The following is a 21,648-nucleotide window of genomic DNA, read 5'->3' as shown; positions in this document are numbered from 1 at the left end:
TGCCCCAGGGCCACGTTCCCTCCAGAGGCTCGAGGGGAGGATCCTTCCCACCTCCTCCAGCTTCCGTGGCCCCAGGCGCCCCGTCAGCCCAACCTCTGCATGTGACGTCCCTTTACTGTCTTCACTCTGTGTGTGTCTCTCGTCCTGTAAGGACACCGGCCACTGGTTCAGCCACCCCAGTCCAGGATGCCCTCATCCTAACTTGATTGCATCCGCAGAGACCCTACTTCCGCTTTGGGCCACACTCGTGGGTCCCGGGTCAGGGCCTGAGCCTGTCTTTGGGGGACACTCCGTAGCCACTAGGCTGCTTCTCCTGTGCCCTCCCCTCCTGGAGACTTCAGAGTCCAGTGGGACTCTTCCTGAGGGCCCCGGGGTTGGGCGGGGGGGAGCGAGTGAGGTCGCAGGGCCCCTCCTGCGCTTGCCCTGAGCCTGTGCCATCTCTACGTCTGTCTGTCCGCAGGGGAGGGTCTGCGGGCTGTGTGGGAACTTTGACGACAACGCCCTCAACGACTTCACCACGCGGAGCCAGTCCGTGGCGGGCGACGTGCTGGAGTTCGGCAACAGCTGGAAATTCTCCCCGTCCTGCCCGGACGCCCAGGCCCCCAAGGACCCCTGCACCGCCAACCCGTACCGCAGGTCGTGGGCCCAGAAGCAGTGCAGCATCATCAACGCTGTCACCTTCAGCGCCTGCCACGCCCACGTACGCGGGGTGCTCCTCCAGGCACCTGGGGAAGAAGGGACAGAAATGGGAGCAGTGGCTCTTTGCCGCCCTCTAGGGCCAGCTGTGGCCATGAGGACCCGTCTGGCCGGCCTCGTGGGACAACGAGCTCCAGGGGAAACCGGCCCAGGCCGACACCAGCTGCACTGATTCCCCGGAGCCCACAGGGATGGCGGGTCCCTCGGCATCTGAAGCCTCTCTCTCCCGTAGGTGGAATCGGCCAGGTACTACGAGGCCTGCGTGAGCGACGCGTGCGCCTGCGACTCGGGGGGTGACCGCGAGTGTTTCTGCACGGCTGTGGCCGCCTACGCCCAGGCCTGCCACGAAGCGGGCGTGTGCGTGTCCTGGCGGACTCCGGACATCTGCCGTGAGTGCCCACGGATGTGTCCGTCAAGGTGGGGCGGAGACACGGGGAGTGACAAGAGTGGTATTGAATGTGCGAGGGGAGGAAGGGCTTGAAGGGAATCAGCAGAGCACCCCCCCTCCATGGAGCCTGGCCGCAGTGGGTGGGCGTCCCTGACAAGCCAGCCAGCCCCCCTCCCCACTGCCCCCTCTTGCAACTGGGCATCCCAGGCCCATGGCCTCTGAAGCCGCGTCCGGGAGGCACAGAGGAGGGACGTGTCTTCAGAACAGCTCGCAGGACTTGGTCAAGGATCGGGCTACGGGGGAGCCCCCCGGGGCTGTCCTTGCAAGGGCGGCACTCCACCTGGGGCCCCCTGGGCCGAGCGCCTGGCCCTGAGCCTGCCCGCGTTGTCCACAGCCCTCTTCTGCGACTACTACAACCCCAAGGGCCACTGCGAGTGGCACTACCAGCCCTGCGGGGCCCCCTGCCTGAGGACCTGCCGGAACCCCCGCGGCCAGTACCTGCACGACGTCTGTGGCCTGGAAGGTGCGCTGCTGTCCTGCTGGTCTGGGCGGGGCCGTGCTGGGGAGACGGTGGTTGGGGCCAAGGTTTGTCCTGGGGATCCTGGGACCCTCGGCCAGGCTGGGCGGCTCCTGACCCCTCGTGGTGCTTTTGCGGCCATAGCCTCAAGCTCCCCACGGCGTGGTGGGGCCCAGGGCTGGGGACTGAGTCAAGGCGGGGCTGAGGCAGTGGGCAGTTGGTGTGGCTGGGACTCAGGCCTCTCTGGTCCCCAGGCTGCTACCCCAAGTGCCCATCAGAGGCCCCCATCTTCGATGAGGACCAGATGCGATGTGTAGCTTCATGTCCAACCCCGACCCCACCACTGCCCTGCCGCGTCCAGGGCAAGTCCTACCGGCCGGGCTCTGTGGTGCCCTCGGAAAAGAACTGCCACTACTGGTGAGGCGCTTGGCGGGAGCCGCGAGGGCCCTGGAGCACGTGGGGGATTCGCCCAGCCCTCTGCTACTGGGGAAAGGCCCCAACTGGCCATCCTCCAGCAGAGCCTCCCTCCTTCAGGGCCAGAGGGTCCCCCGGCCTGGGTTTTCTGTGGGGTCCAACAGGGAGCTTCCTTTATGCAGGATGAGGGTGGGGGGTCTGGGGGTGAAGGAAGGGGCCAGAGGGGAAGCTGAGTCATGACACGGCCCAAGGACCTCTGGGAAGACACCCTGGAGAGGGAGTGGCCTTCAGAAGGTCCAGGGGGCTCAGTGGCCATGCTCGAGTTGCCTTCTCTGGTCATTGATAGGAAGGGCTCCCTGAGAGGGCGTGACCTCTGGGGCTGAGGCGTGGCCCCCAGGGACCCCAGTGGGGCTTCCCCTGCCTGCCTGCCCCTGGGTGAGTCTCCGCCCCTAGACTCATCTCCCGTCTGTCGCCAGCGTTTGCACCGAGAGTGGCGTGCAGTGCACCTACAACTCTGAGGGTGAGTGGTGGGCGGCCCTCCTTGCGCCCGGGGTCTCGGGTCCCTGCCTGCGCCCTGGCCCCCTAACCGCCTGGCTGCTGTCCTCCCCACAGCCTGTGTCTGCACCTACGATGGGAGGCGCTTCCGTCCCAGGGAAGTCATCTACCACACGACAGACGGCACGGGGGGCTGCATCTTCGCCCACTGTGGGGCTAACGGCACCATCGAGAGGAGGGTCGAAGACTGCAGCGCTACCACCCCCACCCCCCAGACCACCTTCGCCTTCTCTACACCGATCGGTAAGGCAGACAGGCGGGGTGCCGACCGGGTGGTGCCGTCCCCCCACCCCTGGCCCCAAGCGGCAGGAAGGAGCTGGGACGGGACAGAGGGCATGTCCCTGTGCCGGTCAGCCCGCAGCCACCGCGAGGCTGGCAGGACCCGTGTCCCCAGTCATGCTCTCAGGGCTGCGGCACCCAGCATGGGTGGGGCAGGGGCTGTGAGCAAAGCTACCCCAGGTTAGCTCCTGGGGAGAGGACCACGGGAAGCCGGCTGGGGAGTCCCTGCCTGGATCCACTGCTCTCCGATTGCCTTGCGTCGCACCAGGGCCAGGCACCTCCGCATCCTAACCTCTTCTAAGGGTGACTTAGGGCCTTATTAGAGCTTCCCCCGAGGGTGAAGAGCCCCTGTAGCTCTGGCTTTAGATTCCGGGGAGCTTAATTCACCCCTTGACTCAGCTGCGGTGAGCTTTACCCCTGCCAGGTTTGGGCATATCCCGGACGCTTGGCGACTGCCCTGTCTCCCAAGTTCCCGTCATGGGTGGAGACAGACAGGCAGCTGACACTGACAGAGGGGGCGGGGGGTGGCGTCCTCAAGGAGTGTGGGGAGCCCTGGCCCCTGACGCTCGCCCTTTCTCTCCTGCCCTCAGTCGTGAGCTCGACGCTTCCACCCAGCACACCCCCCAGCCCGTCCGAAAAGACAGCACACGCTCCGAGCTCGGCCCCGGCCACCACCCCGGGCACATCCCCTGGACCAACCCCTCCCACAGCCTCCGCCCCGCCCTCGTCCCGGCCCCGCTGTGGGGAGGAATGCCAGTGGTCTCCATGGCTGGATGTCAGTCGTCCGGGATGGGGCATAGACAGCGGTGACTTCGACACGCTGGAGAACCTCCGTGCCTACGGGTACCAGGTTTGCCGAGCACCGAGGGCGGTGGAGTGCCGAGACGAGAGTGCCCCCGAGGTGCCGCTGGAAGTCCTGGGGCAGCGCGTGGAGTGCAGCCCGACGGTGGGGCTGACCTGCTACAACAGGGACCAGGCCTCTGGGCGCTGTGACAACTACCAGATCCGGATCCTGTGCTGCTTCTCCCGGGCCTGCCCCCCTAGCAGTACAGAGACCACCCTGCACGCGACCCTCAGCACAACTGAAACTGGGCCCACGCCAGGACCCAGCAGGGTTACATCTGTGCCGACAGGGAGCGCAGGTTCCTCAGCCCCTGTCACCACACTTGGCCCAACCACTGCCTCTACGACTAGCAAAACACCTGGCCCAGGTACCTCAACAACTGGGAAAATAACCCCCTTGACTCCTAGCCCAAAGCCAGTTTCAACAACAGTTTCAACCACAACCTCTGTGTCAACCACAACCCCCGGGCCCTCGAAGGGGACCTCATCTGGGCCAACCCAGGTCACCTGTTTAAAAGAAACGTGCACCTGGACCAAGTGGATTGATGGCAGCTACCCCGGGGCAGGGAGGAACAGTGGAGATTTTGACAGTTTTCAGAATCTGAGATCCAAAGGTTATAAATTCTGTGCAAACCCCAAGAACGTGGAATGCCGGGCGGAAGTCTTTCCCAACACCTCACTGCAGGCACTGGGGCAGAACCTGATCTGTGACAAAAACGTGGGGCTGATTTGCTGGAACAGAGACCAGCTGCCCCCCATCTGCTACAACTACCAAATCCGGATCCTGTGCTGTGAGGTGGTGGACGTTTGCAGAACAAAGGCCACACCCCCTACCACACCTGGGCCCACACAGACGACCACAGGTGAAACCAGCACTGCTTGGACCACTGCAACGTTCTCGTCTTCCACACAACACAGCACTGCCAGCTCGGCACATGTGCCCACAAGAACGAGGGTCACAACCAGAACAACTGAGCAGTCCCCTCTGGGGACCACCTCCTGCCAGCCACAGTGCACATGGACCAAGTGGTTCGACGAGGACTTCCCATCTCCTGGGCCCCACGGAGGAGACTTTGAAACCTACAGGAACATCGTCAGAAGAGGAGAGAAGATCTGTCGCCGACCCGAATACATCACCGCCCTGGAGTGCCGAGCCGAGAACCACCCGGACGTCGGCGTCCAGAGGCTGGACCAGGTGGTGCAGTGCATTCCGGAAGTGGGCTTGGTGTGTCGGAACCGGGACCAGAAGGGCAAGTTCAGGATGTGCCTCAACTACGAGGTGCGCGTGCTGTGCTGTGAGCCCCAGAAAGGCTGCCCTGTCACACATGTCACAGTTCCCAGCACCTCAAGTGTGAGTGTCACCAGCCAGACGGGGACCACCTCCCATGAGGCCACATCCAGTGCAACCACGGTGCAGACAACCAGTTCAACTGCAGTGCCCATAAGCAGCGCCACCACCGTGGAGACAACTGGCCCAACCACAGCTCCTACAACCAGCACCATCACTGTGGAGACAACCGGCCCAACCACAGCTCATAGAACCAGCACCACCACTGTGGAGACAACCAGCCCAACCACAGCTCCTACAACCAGCACCACCACTGTGGAGACAACCGACCCAACCACAGCTCCTACAACCAGCACCACCACTGTGGAGACAACCGGCCCAACCACAGCTCCTACAACCAGCACCACCACTGTGGAGACAACCGGCCCAACCACAGCTCCTACAACCAGCACCACCACTGTGGAGACAACCAGCCCAACCACAGCTCCTACAACCAGCACCACCACCGTGGAGACAACCGGCCCAACCACAGCTCCTAAAACCAGCACCACCACTGTGGAGACAACCGGCCCAACCACAGCTCCTACAACCAGCACCACCACTGTGGAGACAACCAGCCCAACCACAGCTCGTAGAACCAGCACCACCACCGTGGAGACAACCAGCCCAACCACAGCTCCTAAAACCAGCACCACCACTCTGGAGACAACCAGCACAACCACAGCTCCTACAACCAGCACCACCACTGTGGAGACAACCGGCCCAACCACAGCTCCTACAACCAGCACCACCACTGTGGAGACAACCAGCACCACCACTGTGGAGACAACCGGCCCAACCACAGCTCCTACAACCAGCACCACCACTGTGGAGACAACCAGCCCAACCACAGCTTCTACAACCAGCACCACCACTGTGGAGACAACCGGCCCAACCACAGCTCCTACAACCAGCACCACCACTGTGGAGACAACCGGCCCAACCACAGTTCCTAAAACCAGCACCAGCACTGTGGAGACAACAAGCCCCACCACAGCTCCTACAACCAGCACCACCACTGTGGAGACAACCAGTCCAACCACAGCTCCCACAACCAGCACCACCACTGTGGAGACAACCAGTCCAACCACAGCTTCTACAACCAGCACCACCACTGTGGGCACAACCAGCACCACCACTGTGGAGACAACCGGCCCAACCACAGCTCCTACAACCAGCACCACCACTGTGGAGACAACCAGTCCAACCACAGCTTCTACAACCAGCACCACCACTGTGGGCACAACCAGCACCACCACTGTGGAGACAACCGGCCCAACCACAGCTCCTACAACCAGCACCACCACCGTGGAGACAACCGGCCCAACCACAGCTCCTAAAACCAGCACCACCACTGTGGAGACAACCAGCACAACCACAGCTCCTACAACCAGCACCACCACTGTGGAGACAACCAGCCCAACCACAGCTCGTAGAACCAGCACCACCACTGTGCAGACAACCAGCCCAACCACAGCTCCTACAACCAGCACCACCACCGTGGAGACAACCAGCCCAACCACAGCTCCTACAACCAGCACCACCACCGTGGAGACAACCAGCCCAACCACAGCTCCTACAACCAGCACCACCACTGTGGAGACAACCAGCACAACCACAGCTCCTACAACCAGCACCACCACTGTGGAGACAACCGGCCCAACCACAGCTCCTACAACCAGCACCACCACTGTGGAGACAACCAGTCCAACCACAGCTCATAGAACCAGCACCACCACTGTGGAGACAACCAGCCCAACCACAGCTCGTAGAACCAGCACCACCACTGTGCAGACAACCAGCCCAACCACAGCTCATAGAACGAGCACCACCACTGTGGAGACAACCAGCCCAACCACAGCTCCTACAACCAGCAACACCACTGTGGAGACAACCGGCCCAACCACAGCTCCTACAACCAGCACCACCACTGTGGAGACAACAAGCCCAACCACAGCTCCTACAACCAGCACCACCACTGTGGAGACAACCAGTCCAACCACAGCTCCTACAACCAGCACCACCACTGTGGAGACAACCAGTCCAACCACAGCTTCTACAACCAGCACCACCACTGTGGGCACAACCAGTACCACCACTGTGGAGACAACCGGCCCAACCACAGCTCCTACAACCAGCACCACCACTGTGGAGACAACCAGCCCAACCACAGCTCGTAGAACCAGCACCACCACCGTGGAGGCAACCAGCCCAACCACAGCTCCTAAAACCAGCACCACCACTGTGGAGACAACCAGCACCACCACTGTGGACACAACCAGTCCAACCACAGCTCCTACAACCAGCACCACCACTGTGGAGACAGCCAGTCCAACCACAGCTCCTAAAACCAGCACCACCACTGTGGAGACAACCGGCCCAACCACAGCTCCTACAACCAGCACCACCACTGTGGAGACAACCAGCCCAACCACAGCTCGTAGAACCAGCCCCACCACTGTGGAGACAACCAGCCCAGCCACAGCTCCTAAAACCAGCACCACCACTGTGGAGACAACCAGCCCCACCACAGCTTCTACAACGAGCACCACCACTATGGAGACGACCGGCCCAACCACAGCTCCTACAACCAGCACCACCACTGTGGAGACAACCAGCACCACCACTGTGGAGACAACCGGCCCAACCACAGCTCCTACAACCAGCACCACCACTGTGGAGACAACCAGCCCAACCACAGCTTCTACAACCAGCACCACCACTGTGGAGACAACCGGCCCAACCACAGCTCCTACAACCAGCACCACCACTGTGGAGACAACCGGCCCAACCACAGTTCCTAAAACCAGCACCAGCACTGTGGAGACAACAAGCCCCACCACAGCTCCTACAACCAGCACCACCACTGTGGAGACAACCAGTCCAACCACAGCTCCCACAACCAGCACCACCACTGTGGAGACAACCAGTCCAACCACAGCTTCTACAACCAGCACCACCACTGTGGGCACAACCAGCACCACCACTGTGGAGACAACCGGCCCAACCACAGCTCCTACAACCAGCACCACTACTGTGGAGACAACCAGTCCAACCACAGCTTCTACAACCAGCACCACCACTGTGGGCACAACCAGCACCACCACTGTGGAGACAACCGGCCCAACCACAGCTCCTACAACCAGCACCATCACTGTGGAGACAACCGGCCCAACCACAGCTCATAGAACCAGCACCACCACTGTGGAGACAACCAGCCCAACCACAGCTCGTACAACCAGCACCACCACTGTGCAGACAACCAGCCCAACCACAGCTCCTACAAACAGAACCACCACCGTGGAGACAACCGGCCCAACCACAGCTCCTAAAACCAGCACCACCACTGTGGAGACAACCAGCACAACCACAGCTCCTACAACCAGCACCACCACTGTGGAGACAACCAGCCCAACCACAGCTCGTAGAACCAGCACCACCACTGTGCAGACAACCAGCCCAACCACAGCTCCTACAACCAGCACCACCACCGTGGAGACAACCAGCCCAACCACAGCTCCTACAACCAGCACCACCACCGTGGAGACAACCAGCCCAACCACAGCTCCTACAACCAGCACCACCACTGTGGAGACAACCAGCACAACCACAGCTCCTACAACCAGCACCACCACTGTGGAGACAACCGGCCCAACCACAGCTCCTACAACCAGCACCACCACTGTGGAGACGACCAGTCCAACCACAGCTCATAGAACCAGCACCACCACTGTGGAGACAACCAGCCCAACCACAGCTCGTAGAACCAGCACCACCACTGTGCAGACAACCAGCCCAACCACAGCTCATAGAACGAGCACCACCACTGTGGAGACAACCAGCCCAACCACAGCTCCTACAAACAGCAACACCACTGTGGAGACAACCGGCCCAACCACAGCTCCTACAACCAGCACCACCACTGTGGAGACAACAAGCCCAACCACAGCTCCTGCAACCAGCACCACCACTGTGGAGACAACCAGTCCAACCACAGCTCCTACAACCAGCACCACCACTGTGGAGACAACCAGTCCAACCACAGCTTCTACAACCAGCACCACCACTGTGGGCACAACCAGCACCACCACTGTGGAGACAACCGGCCCAACCACAGCTCCTACAACCAGCACCACCACTGTGGAGACAACCAGCCCAACCACAGCTTCTACAACCAGCACCACCACTGTGGAGACAACCAGCCCAACCACAGCTCGTAGAACCAGCACCACCACCGTGGAGGCAACCAGCCCAACCACAGCTCCTAAAACCAGCACCACCACTGTGGAGACAACCAGCACCACCACTGTGGACACAACCAGTCCAACCACAGCTCCTACAACCAGCACCACCACTGTGGAGACAGCCAGTCCAACCACAGCTCCTAAAACCAGCACCACCACTGTGGAGACAACCGGCCCAACCACAGCTCCTACAACCAGCACCACCACTGTGGAGACAACCAGCCCAACCACAGCTCGTAGAACCAGCCCCACCACTGTGGAGACAACCAGCCCAGCCACAGCTCCTAAAACCAGCACCACCACTGTGGAGACAACCAGCCCCACCACAGCTTCTACAACGAGCACCACCACTATGGAGACGACCGGCCCAACCACAGCTCCTACAACCAGCACCACCACTGTGGAGACAACCAGCCCAACCACAGCTCCTACAACCAGCACCACCACTGTGGAGACAACCAGCCCAACCACAGCTCCTACAACCAGCACCACCCCTGTGGAGACAACCGGCCCAACCACAGCTCCTACAACCAGCACCACCACTGTGGAGACAACCAGCCCAACCACAGCTCCTAAAACCAGCACCACCACTGTGGAGACAACCAGCACAACCACAGCTCCTACAACCAGCACCACCACTGTGGAGACAACCAGCACAACCACAGCTCCTACAACCAGCACCACCACTGAGGAGACAACCGGCCCAACCACAGCTCCTAAAACCAGCACCACCACTGTGGAGACAACCAGCACAACCACAGCTCCTACAACCAGCACCACCACTGAGGAGACAACCAGCCCAACCACAGCTCCTACAATTAGCACCACCACTGTGGAGACAACCAGCCCAACCACAGCTCCTACAACCAGCACCACCACTGTGGAGACAGCCAGCACCACCACTGTGGAGACAACCAGTCCAACCACAGCTTCTACAACTAGCACCACCACTGTGGGCACAACTGGCCCAACCACAGCTCCTACAACCAGCACCACCACTGTGGAGACAACCAGCCCAACCACAGCTCGTAGAACCAGCACCACCACTGTGGAGACAACCGGCCCAACCACAGCTCCTACAATCAGCACCACCACTGTGGAGACAACCAGCCCAACCACAGCTCCTACAACCAGCACCACCCCTGTGGAGACAACCGGCCCAACCACAGCTCCTACAACCAGCACCACCACTGTGGAGACAACCAGCCCAACCACAGCTCCTAAAACCAGCACCACCACTGTGGAGACAACCAGCACAACCACAGCTCCTACAACCAGCACCACCACTGTGGAGACAACCAGCACAACCACAGCTCCTACAACCAGCACCACCACTGAGGAGACAACCGGCCCAACCACAGCTCCTAAAACCAGCACCACCACTGTGGAGACAACCAGCACAACCACAGCTCCTACAACCAGCACCACCACTGAGGTGACAACCAGCCCAACCACAGCTCCTACAATTAGCACCACCACTGTGGAGACAACCAGCCCAACCACAGCTCCTACAACCAGCACCACCACTGTGGAGACAGCCAGCACCACCACTGTGGAGACAACCAGTCCAACCACAGCTTCTACAACTAGCACCACCACTGTGGGCACAACTGGCCCAACCACAGCTCCTACAACCAGCACCACCACTGTGGAGACAACCAGCACAACCACAGCTCCTACAACCAGCAACACCACTGTGGAGACAACCGGCCCAACCACAGCTCCTACAACCAGCACCACCACTGTGGAGACAACCAGCCCAACCACAGCTCCTACAACCAGCACCACCACTGTGGAGACAACCAGTCCAACCACAGCTCCTACAACCAGCACCACCACTGTGGAGACAACCAGTCCAACCACAGCTTCTACAACCAGCACCACCACTGTGGGCACAACCAGCACCACCACTGTGGAGACAACCAGCCCAACCACAGCTCCTACAACCAGCACCACCACTGTGGAGACAACCAGCCCAACCACAGCTTCTACAACCAGCACCACCACTGTGGAGACAACCAGCCCAACCACAGCTCGTAGAACCAGCACCACCACCGTGGAGGCAACCAGCCCAACCACAGCTCCTAAAACCAGCACCACCACTGTGGAGACAACCAGCACCACCACTGTGGACACAACCAGTCCAACCACAGCTCCTACAACCAGCACCACCACTGTGGAGACAGCCAGTCCAACCACAGCTCCTAAAACCAGCACCACCACTGTGGAGACAACCGGCCCAACCACAGCTCCTACAACCAGCACCACCACTGTGGAGACAACCAGCCCAACCACAGCTCGTAGAACCAGCCCCACCACTGTGGAGACAACCAGCCCAGCCACAGCTCCTAAAACCAGCACCACCACTGTGGAGACAACCAGCCCCACCACAGCTTCTACAACGAGCACCACCACTATGGAGACGACCGGCCCAACCACAGCTCCTACAACCAGCACCACCACTGTGGAGACAACCAGCCCAACCACAGCTCCTACAACCAGCACCACCACTGTGGAGACAACCAGCCCAACCACAGCTCCTACAACCAGCACCACCCCTGTGGAGACAACCGGCCCAACCACAGCTCCTACAACCAGCACCACCACTGTGGAGACAACCAGCCCAACCACAGCTCCTAAAACCAGCACCACCACTGTGGAGACAACCAGCACAACCACAGCTCCTACAACCAGCACCACCACTGTGGAGACAACCAGCACAACCACAGCTCCTACAACCAGCACCACCACTGAGGAGACAACCGGCCCAACCACAGCTCCTAAAACCAGCACCACCACTGTGGAGACAACCAGCACAACCACAGCTCCTACAACCAGCACCACCACTGAGGAGACAACCAGCCCAACCACAGCTCCTACAATTAGCACCACCACTGTGGAGACAACCAGCCCAACCACAGCTCCTACAACCAGCACCACCACTGTGGAGACAGCCAGCACCACCACTGTGGAGACAACCAGTCCAACCACAGCTTCTACAACTAGCACCACCACTGTGGGCACAACTGGCCCAACCACAGCTCCTACAACCAGCACCACCACTGTGGAGACAACCAGCCCAACCACAGCTCGTAGAACCAGCACCACCACTGTGGAGACAACCGGCCCAACCACAGCTCCTACAATCAGCACCACCACTGTGGAGACAACCAGCCCAACCACAGCTCCTACAACCAGCACCACCCCTGTGGAGACAACCGGCCCAACCACAGCTCCTACAACCAGCACCACCACTGTGGAGACAACCAGCCCAACCACAGCTCCTAAAACCAGCACCACCACTGTGGAGACAACCAGCACAACCACAGCTCCTACAACCAGCACCACCACTGTGGAGACAACCAGCACAACCACAGCTCCTACAACCAGCACCACCACTGAGGAGACAACCGGCCCAACCACAGCTCCTAAAACCAGCACCACCACTGTGGAGACAACCAGCACAACCACAGCTCCTACAACCAGCACCACCACTGAGGAGACAACCAGCCCAACCACAGCTCCTACAATTAGCACCACCACTGTGGAGACAACCAGCCCAACCACAGCTCCTACAACCAGCACCACCACTGTGGAGACAGCCAGCACCACCACTGTGGAGACAACCAGTCCAACCACAGCTTCTACAACTAGCACCACCACTGTGGGCACAACTGGCCCAACCACAGCTCCTACAACCAGCACCACCACTGTGGAGACAACCAGCCCAACCACAGCTCGTAGAACCAGCACCACCACTGTGGAGACAACCGGCCCAACCACAGCTCCTACAACCAGCACCACCACTGTGGAGACAACCAGCCCCACCAAAGCTCCTACAACCAGCACCACCGCTGTGGAGACAACCAGCACAACCACAGCTCCTACAACCAGCACCACCACTGTGGAGACAACCAGCCCAACCAAAGCTCCTACAACCAGCACCACCGCTGTGGAGACAACCAGCCCAACCACAGCTCCTACAACCAGCACAACTTTTGTCTCTATACCTGAAACAACCCACTCCCAACCCTGGACCACCTCCTGCCAGCCACAGTGCACATGGACCAAGTGGTTCGACGAGGACTTCCCATCTCCTGGGCCCCACGGAGGAGACTTTGAAACCTACAGCAACATCGTCAGAAGAGGAGAGAAGATCTGTCGCCGACCCGAATACATCAGCGCCCTGGAGTGCAGAGCCGAGAGCCACCCGGACGTCGGCATCCAGAGGCTGGACCAGGTGGTGCAGTGCAGCCCGGAAGTGGGCTTGGTGTGTCGGAACCGGGACCAGAAGGGCAAGTTCAGGATGTGCCTCAACTACGAGGTGCGCGTGCTGTGCTGTGAGCCCCAGAAAGGCTGCCCTGTCAGCTCTGTGACTCCAAGTCCCCAGCCCTCACTCTCTCCAGAGTTCACCACCCCCACGGTTTCCCTGGTGACCTCCCCTAGCTCCGCAGCGCCCTCCACATCCACGTGCTACTGCAGTGTGGCCCCCAGGTTATACTCCGCAGGTATGTGTACCCTACCTGGGTGTGTGCTGTGTGCTGACCCTGGTCACTGTTGTCCTGGTCACAAAACTACGGTGTTAAGGGGAGGGAGGGGTGCCTTGTCTTTGCGAAAGGGCTAGGTCTTGCGTATAGGAAGGCAGTAAGCCGTCTCTGAGGATATGCCATCTACACCTGGGAAGGAAGGCCACCTGCCAGCCCAGCACCCAGGTGGACCACCAGCCTGGTTAGAGTCCCTCCTGGTGATCGCTTCTTGGCTCTCCTAGTGCTCTCCCATTCCTTTTCTTGCAGGATCCATCATTTACCAGCAGACGGACCTCTCCGGGCACTGCTATTATGCCCTTTGCAGCCTGCACTGCCACGTGGTCAGGCGGACCGACCACACCTGTCCCACCAGCACACCGCCTCCCGCCCCGGCCACCTCCACGCCAGCGTCCTCCCCTTCTGCCTCTGTGCCCGTTACTCAGCGAGGGTGCCCAAATGCAGTCCCCCCGAGAACGGTAACCTCGCCTTTTCTGCCCTTCTCAGGGGCTCGGGGCGGCCAGGGCAGGGACCCTCAGCATTATTCAAAGTAGGCTGTGGTAAGCAATTATACCCCAATAAAGATGTTTAAAAAAAAAAAAAAAAACAAAGTAGGCTGTGGCATCAAGGGCGCATGAAGGTTGGTGACCCCTTGGCTGATGTAGGCTGACCACGGCAAGCGGCCATTTCTGGTCCTCCAGAACTTCTGGAAGGGGGTGCCAGGAGCGTGGGGCCCCTATAAAGGGGGCTAGAGCAGGTGACCGATGCTCCGGACAGGGTCAAACGGCCAAGGAGTGGAAACAGTGGGTGGGTGCAAATGGGCAGAGGGGGAAGGGGGCAACCTCCAACACCCGGAACCCCTCCCAGTCAGCCGGGCGCTCGGCGGGGTGCTGGGGGAGGAGAGGCCTGGTGTGAGTATTGGTCCCAATCCCGGTGGCTCTTCTCTCCCCGGAGACCCAGGCGAGCCCTGAGCCCCGAGGGGTGGGCGCTGGGTCAGGGCAAGGCCCTGCAGCAGTCTTTGCTTCCGCAGAAAGGCGAAACCTGGGCCATGCCCAACTGCTCTGAGGCCACTTGTGTGGGCAACGGGGTCATCACCGTGAGGGCACGCCAGTGTCCAAAGGTGCAGAAGCCCATCTGCGCCAACGGCTACCCCGCTGTGATAGTGGCCAACCCGGAGGACTGCTGCCCACTCTACGAGTGCAAGTGTGAGTTGGCGGGGCCGGGGGTGGCAGCCATGGCAGAGAAGGCGGGATGGAATCGGTGGGACCCAGGAAGGACTTCCCAAGGTCAGGGCAGCGGTGGTGGCGCCCAGCCTCCTCCCCAGGTGCCCGGCGGAACCCTGCCCAAGCCCAGAGCAGCCGGGCCACGCAGGCGCGAGGGGGCGTCCGGAGTCTGGTCCCACCTCTTGGCCTCTTTGGGCACCTACTGGACAGAGTTTTATGTGCCGTTGGCGTGTGGGTCCCGACAACAGGGCAGTCGCCTGCTCCGCTTGGCGCGGGACACACCTGCCCCTGTGGAGCCCCGGGGCGGTGGGAGGAGGCCCGTAGTGCGGCCAGGTAAGGCGGCTCGTCCTCCCGCAGGCGTGTGTAGCCGCTGGGGCAAACCCCACTACGTCACCTTTGATGGCACGTACTACACGTTTCTGGACAACTGCACGTATGTGCTGGTACAGCAGATCGTGCCCGTGTTCGGACACTTCCGGGTGCTGATCGACACCTACTTCTGTGATGCTGAGGATGGGCTGCCCTGCCTGCAGTCCATCATCATCGAGTACCAGCAGGACCGCGTCGTGCTGACCCGCAAGCCCGTCGGAGGGGTGATGACCAGCGAGGTGGGGACGCCCCCCGGGGCAGCCCCCGTTTATGCCGGGCGGACTCGGGGCGCCAGGCACTGGCTGATCGCCACCCGGTTCTCTTTCCCTCGCCGGGTCCCCGTCTAGATCATCTTCAACAGTGAGGTGGTCAGACCCGGCTTCCAGAAAGACGGCATCGTTGTCTCCCAAATCGGCATCAAGATGTACGTGACCATCCCCGCCCTTGGTGTCCAGGTCATGTTCAGTGGCCTCATCTTCTCCGTGGAGCTGCCCTTCAGCAAGTTCGCCAACAACACGGAGGGGCAGTGCGGTGAGCGCTCGGCCCCAGCCCCGCTCTGGCCCTCCGGGCTCTGGGCCCTTTCTCTGGCCGGGAGTGTCTGGTGTGCGAAGGGTCGGCCTCAGGTGTGTCCCTCCAGGAACTGCATTCTTGGCTGGGGGTGAGGCCGCCCGTGTGGCACGGAGCCTCCAGGTGATTCTGCTTTCCAGCTGCACCAAGAATGTGCGGCCACACGGCCCAGGGGCCTGGCCATGTGGCCCATACATGAGGCCTCTTTGGGAACTGCCCCGGGGTCTGGCTTCTTGGAGGCAAAAGAAAGCACAGGGAGGTCAGGGGACAGGTCCCACGGCAACCCATCGAGTGCTGCGCGGAGACGCTGGGGCCCGGGCCCCAGCGCCCCAAGGGAGGGTGAGGGTGCCTCTGCTTTCCCCAGCTGACTGACCGCTGCTTCCACGCCCCAGGCACCTGTACCAATGACCAGAAGGACGAGTGCCGCCTGCCCGGGGGGGCGGTGGTACCCTCCTGCTCCGACATGCCCCGCCACTGGAATGTGACACGCCCCGGCCAGCCATCCTGCAGCAGGCCTCCCCTGACGCCCACCACAGTTGAGCCCAAGAAAACGTCCACCTCGTGCCTACCTTCGCCAATCTGCCAGCTGATTCTAAGCAAGTGAGATTCCCTGACAGGGCTGGGGTGTGGGGGGTATCAAGTAGCCCTGCTGATCCCACGCTGCCTGGGAGATAGGAAGGAGTGGGCGGGCCTGCAGGGGGCTCCAAGGGAGAGGGGCCACAGCTGCTGGAACGCCAGGCGCAGAGCCCAGCGGGGCTCGTGGCGGGTCGGCCTCTGAGGCGCTGAGGCAGCTCATGGTGGCTCCGGGCATAAGTCCTCAGCCAGTGGCAACACCCGGGCGTGCAGGGCACGGGGGGAGCCCAGCGGAGAATCTGCAGAAAGAAAAGCTGTGTTGCAGCCAGACACCCTCCCCGCCGCACACAGATGGCCCCAGGGGCTGGGGTCCCTCAGCACACAGGTCGGCCCAGTGACGCCTCTCCCTCGGGGCCCTTCATTAGGGAAAGCCTACAGCCTGGCAACCCCACCACGGAGCTGCCCCATGACCCGTGTGTCCCTGTGCTGCAGGGTCTTCAAGCCGTGCCACTCGGTGATCCCCCCGTGGCCATACTACCAAGCTTGCGCCTTTGACCAGTGCCACGCGCCCACGGTGGACTTGGGGTGCTCCAGCCTGGAGCTGTACGCCGCCCTCTGTGCGTCCCTCAGCGTGTGCATCGACTGGCGGGGCCTGACCACCCACGAGTGCCGTGAGTGCCCCCTCCCCCTGCCCCAGAGTGCCCCGTCCTGCTGGGCGGTGGCAATCAGCATGTTTGAGGGGACAGACACACTGGGCAATCCATGGGTGGGCTTGGGTGGTCAGGGTGGGCTTCCGGGAGGAGGAGGGCTGAGCCCAGGATGGAGTGCATTTGTTTCCTGGAGGGACAAGAGGGGGCATCCAGGTCAGAGCACCTGGGCCCAGGGTGCAGGGGTCCAGGGCTCGGACAGGCTGGCCGGTGCAGGGCACACAGCAGGTGCCTGGGCCAAGAGCTCCAGCCAGCGGGACCCAGGCCAGGGCTCGCTTCTCGTGCCCTCCGGCCTCAGGTGTGGCCTCACCCTTCGCGCAGCTTTCACCTGCCCTGCTGACAAGGTGTACCGGCCCTGCGGCCCGTCCAATCCTTCCTACTGTTACATGAACGACAGTGCCAATACCCTGTAAGCACCTGCCCTCTCCCTCTGGGACACACCCACCCCGCCCTGTGTCCCCAGGCCGCCTCTCCCCATCCTGGAGGTCACGGCCCCGCTCACCCTCCGCTCCCCACAGGGCCCTCCCGGAAGCCATTCCCATCACGGAAGGCTGCTTCTGCCCGGAGGACATGACGCTGTTCAGCTCGAGCTCGGAGGTCTGCGTGCCAGCCAACTGCAGCAGTACGTCCCTGGGGCTGGGCTTGGGGCTTCCATGCACTGGCCCCTCGGGCTCTGCACTTCTCAGCCAGACCCCAGGGCTTTCCACCACAGCCTAGGTTTCCCCCAGCCCCTGACACCGGGTCTGCCCGTGATGGGCTGGGGGCCGTGGAAGCCCAGCGATGACGTCCTCTCTTTTCCTCCAGGTTGCATGGGGCCTGACGGGGAGCCTGTGGAGGTGAGTGTGGCACCCTCAGGGGACTCAGAGGAGGGGAAGGGAGGGGCCAGGTTTTCCTGAGCAAAGACTCAGGAGGCCTCCTTGCACGGTCCTGGAGGAGGGTGGGTGCTGGCCCCAAGGCTGGCCGCATCCCGCCCTCCCTGGAGACAACCCCCGACCCTGCTCCCACATAGTGAAGGTGGGGACGGTGGGGAGGGAGGCCGGTCGCCCGCACAGCCCCCTCCCACCCCGCCTCCTGGCCCTCATGGGCCTCCCAGAGCCCCAGCAGCCCTCAGCCCCGCCCACACTTTGGAAGACCCCTTGCAGGCCCTCAGCCGTGGGCCCGGGGGTCCCATGTCCTTCCCCTAACAGCCTGGCCACACTGTCAGCGTGGGCTGCCAGGAGTGCACCTGCAAGGGCGGCACCTGGACTCTGAGCTGTCAGACTCGGCCCTGCGCCCCGCCCCCCGCCTGCCCCGAGGCCGGCTTCGTGCCAGTGCCTGCGGCCCTGCAGACCGGCCAGTGCTGTCCCCAGTACACCTGCGGTGAGCCCCAGGCCGGGCGGGGGCGCACGTGCACAGGCTCAGGGCTGGCCAGCTCTGCCCCTGCAGGGTCCCGAGGTGCTGGCACCTGGCGGCACCCCCCAGGAGGGTGGTGGGCATACCCTCCCTGTATGTGACTTCAGCTGCTGACCCCCAGCAGGAAGGCTCAAGGGTGAGGGGTACCACGGAAGTCAGCACCGAGCAGAAGCCTCGTCCCCTGTGGCGGTGGGCACCCCCTGGAGAGCCTACCACCTGTCCACTGGGTAGTCAGTACTCCTGGAGACCCCCAGGGAGAGGCGACACTCAGGCTTGGGAGGGAGGCAGGTGCCCTGACACCCCCTTCCGTCTGCTGCAGTCTGCAACACCACACACTGCCCCGCGCCCGTGGACTGCCCGGAAGGCTCGCGCTCCATCCTGGCCTATGAGGAAGGGGCTTGCTGCCCGACCCAAAACTGCAGTGAGTGTCCTGGCTCAGCGGCGGCCAGGCTGGGGGGAATGTGGGCCGTCGCCCGGGACTGGGATGCTGTAGTGGCGGCGCGGGCAGCTGCTACTCGGGAGGCCGGTGGGACAAGGGGACGGTGGGTCTGCAGGTCTGCCTTCTCCCCTGAGCAGGCTGGACCGTCTGCAGCATCAACAGCACCTTGTACCAGGTAAGAGCCAGCCGAAGGTCAGGCCCCCTGGTGCACAGGGACCAGAGTCCCCCCGTCCTGCCAGCTTCTCCCCGAGGCTGGGTGGCCTTTGGAGCAGCAGTGGGTTCTTCTGGGACCACAACCCCTGTCCTGAACTTGAGAAGGTCCCCAGCCTCTCTCTCCCCATGCCGGGTCCTCCAGAGCATGTGACCTCCCTGGAGGAGCAGCCTTGGGGCTCTGTCCCCAAGACCGGGACCCCAACCAGGAGGCACTACTGAGGGTCACCTCAGGGGAAGAGTCTGCCTGGCGGGGGCAGGCCTGGAGGGGATGTCCGGGAGGGCGGGGGCACCAGGCCCAGCTGGGAAGACACTGTCGCCTTGACTCCCCCAGCCTGGTGCCATAGTTTCCTCGAACCTGTGCGAAAAGTGTTGGTGTGAGTTGCCCGGTGGCCCCCAGTCGGACACGGTCGTGATCAGCTGTGAGACCCAGATCTGCAGCACCCATTGCCCCGTGGTGAGTGCCCCCCTCACACTCCCACCCCCACGCAGCGCCCAGCCGGGGCTCAGGCCACACACCCTGCCCCCCTCCCAGGGCTTCGAGTACCAGACACAGAGCGGGCAGTGCTGTGGCACGTGCGTGCAGGTGGCCTGTGTCACGAACGCCAGCGACAGCTCTGCTCACCTCTTCTACGTGAGTAGCGGTCACGGGGCCTTGGGGTGAGTTCCGGGCGGGGCCGGCCACAGGCTCCAGGGGGGCCAGCCCCACCCCTGCACAGGGGGGCCGCCGGGGGCACACAGCGACAGCGGGGGTGCTGGGTGGATGGCTTCCTGGTGCACTGGGGCCCCTGGGGAGCCGTCAGTGCAAGGCGGGCGCAGGGCAGAGGCCGCGGAAGCCTCTGGACGCCCGTGGGCTGGGGGCTGACAGACAGACGGATGCAGCACCCTCCCCTGCTGGAAGGGGGGCCTTGCGGAGGGCCACTCACTTGCTGGCTGGGCCTCCTTGCAGCCCGGCGAGTCCTGGTCAGACCCGGGGAGCTACTGCGTGACACACAAGTGTGAGAGGCAGCAGGGTGGGCTCGTGGTGGTGACCACGAAGAAGGCGTGTGCCCCCCTCGGCTGTCCAGCGGTGAGTCCTGGGAGCCCGCCTGCCCTGCCCAGGGGGGTCGACAGTGGCCACGGGAGGATGGGGCCCTGCATGGGAGTGGGCGCCACCGTCTTGCGTCCCTGCCCTCGCCAACGGCATCTCTGTCCTCACAGGACGAGGCTCGGCTGAGCGAGGACGGCTGCTGCCTCTCCTGCCCCCAACCCCCAGCCCAGAACAGTGAGTGGGCGTGTCTGCCAGGGGCGGGGGACGCAGGAGGCGGCGGGGGGCGGGGGGCGCCTGGCCAGGGCTGACCTCTGCGCCGCCTCCTGTGTCCCTCCTCAGGGTCGACCTGCGCCGTGTACCACGAGCTTCAGGTCCTCCGGCAGCCAGGCTGCAGCTCCGTGGGGCCCGTGCGCCTCACCTACTGCCGGGGCAACTGTGGGGACACCACCTCCATGTACGTGAGTCCCTGACTCGCCCAGGGCAGACCCGCAACTCCCCCACCCCTGGCCCACAGAGGGCTCCCGCAGGGCAGGGCCCGGGGCGGGCAGACAGGGGCAGGATGGGGGGGCCGGGGGCCAGCAGGGGGCTGGGCCGGGGGCCAAGGACGGCTCGCGGCCTGTCCGGACTCACACTCTTCTCTTTACTGAGACCCCAGACTCGGGGTCCCCACTGGTGACCTGCTGGTCAAGTGGTTGCTGAGAGGCTGCTGGGCCCCCCCCAGCCTTTGGGGGCTCAGAAGGAACCACAGGCCCTCAGCTGCCGTGACTGGCTCGCGGGAGCCACTGTTAAACGCCCCCGCGACCTCTGGCTCAGGCGGCCCCTGCCCGCAGGTTCTCCCTGGAGGCCCGCACCGTGGAGCACAGGTGCAGGTGCTGCTGGGAGCTGCGGGCCTCTCTGCGGCACGTGACCCTGCGCTGTGAGGACGGCTCCAGCCAGGCCTTCAGCTACACCGAGGTGCAGGAGTGCGGCTGCGTGGACCTGCCCTGCGACTCCCACGGGGGCCCCAGCCGCTCAGGGGAGGTGTAGGGTACTGAGCACAGCCAGGAGGCGGGGCTCAGGCGCTGGAGCAGAGGCGCCCTGGCTCCCCGGCCTTTGCAGTAGACGGGCTGGAGCCCCGCCCTGTCCCTCCAGGACAGGCCCACGAGAACGGTTGTATTCGCTGCAATCTCGGCCTCCAGGGCCGGTGGAACCTGAGCCCCGGGCCAGGTGACCCAAGCCTAGGACGCACGGTCCACCCCTCTCGTCCCTCTCCGAGTCCCGAGGCCCCGAGTGTGCAGCGGCCCTGACGGGCTTGCAGCCGCCGGCTCGGGACCAGCCCGGGGGGGCAGGGGGTGGGGGAGGCTCCTCTGTGG

General features: G+C 62.9%; 1 protein-coding gene across 1 annotated transcript in view; it reads left to right on the top strand.

The window, feature by feature from the left end:
- MUC5AC (mucin 5AC, oligomeric mucus/gel-forming) overlaps positions 1–21,322 on the top strand; it is a 32,309-nt gene extending 10,987 nt beyond the window's left edge. Inside the window, exons 25-55 of the mRNA XM_065882494.1 lie at positions 461–700; positions 929–1,085; positions 1,479–1,607; positions 1,856–2,018; positions 2,492–2,535; positions 2,628–2,813; positions 3,440–5,140; positions 6,449–7,459; positions 7,601–7,887; positions 7,974–8,103; positions 9,449–10,215; positions 10,498–11,404; positions 11,513–13,771; positions 14,057–14,265; positions 14,817–14,991; positions 15,367–15,617; positions 15,726–15,909; positions 16,338–16,545; positions 17,011–17,189; positions 17,547–17,634; positions 17,744–17,847; positions 18,030–18,061; positions 18,413–18,584; positions 18,937–19,038; positions 19,194–19,231; positions 19,601–19,723; positions 19,802–19,900; positions 20,216–20,335; positions 20,467–20,530; positions 20,636–20,750; positions 21,127–21,322. Of these exons, the coding sequence (XP_065738566.1) occupies positions 461–700; positions 929–1,085; positions 1,479–1,607; positions 1,856–2,018; positions 2,492–2,535; positions 2,628–2,813; positions 3,440–5,140; positions 6,449–7,459; positions 7,601–7,887; positions 7,974–8,103; positions 9,449–10,215; positions 10,498–11,404; positions 11,513–13,771; positions 14,057–14,265; positions 14,817–14,991; positions 15,367–15,617; positions 15,726–15,909; positions 16,338–16,545; positions 17,011–17,189; positions 17,547–17,634; positions 17,744–17,847; positions 18,030–18,061; positions 18,413–18,584; positions 18,937–19,038; positions 19,194–19,231; positions 19,601–19,723; positions 19,802–19,900; positions 20,216–20,335; positions 20,467–20,530; positions 20,636–20,750; positions 21,127–21,322 (10,440 nt within the window). The remainder of the gene's footprint in view (positions 1–460; positions 701–928; positions 1,086–1,478; positions 1,608–1,855; positions 2,019–2,491; positions 2,536–2,627; positions 2,814–3,439; positions 5,141–6,448; positions 7,460–7,600; positions 7,888–7,973; positions 8,104–9,448; positions 10,216–10,497; positions 11,405–11,512; positions 13,772–14,056; positions 14,266–14,816; positions 14,992–15,366; positions 15,618–15,725; positions 15,910–16,337; positions 16,546–17,010; positions 17,190–17,546; positions 17,635–17,743; positions 17,848–18,029; positions 18,062–18,412; positions 18,585–18,936; positions 19,039–19,193; positions 19,232–19,600; positions 19,724–19,801; positions 19,901–20,215; positions 20,336–20,466; positions 20,531–20,635; positions 20,751–21,126) is intronic.
- The last annotated feature ends 326 nt before the right edge of the window (positions 21,323–21,648 follow it).

Source organism: Phocoena phocoena, chromosome 8 (assembly GCF_963924675.1).
Source record: "Phocoena phocoena chromosome 8, mPhoPho1.1, whole genome shotgun sequence".
Taxonomy (NCBI): domain Eukaryota; kingdom Metazoa; phylum Chordata; class Mammalia; order Artiodactyla; family Phocoenidae; genus Phocoena; species Phocoena phocoena.
The sequence above is the reverse complement of the archived record's forward strand: the minus strand, read 5'-3'. Positions and strand labels throughout refer to the sequence as shown.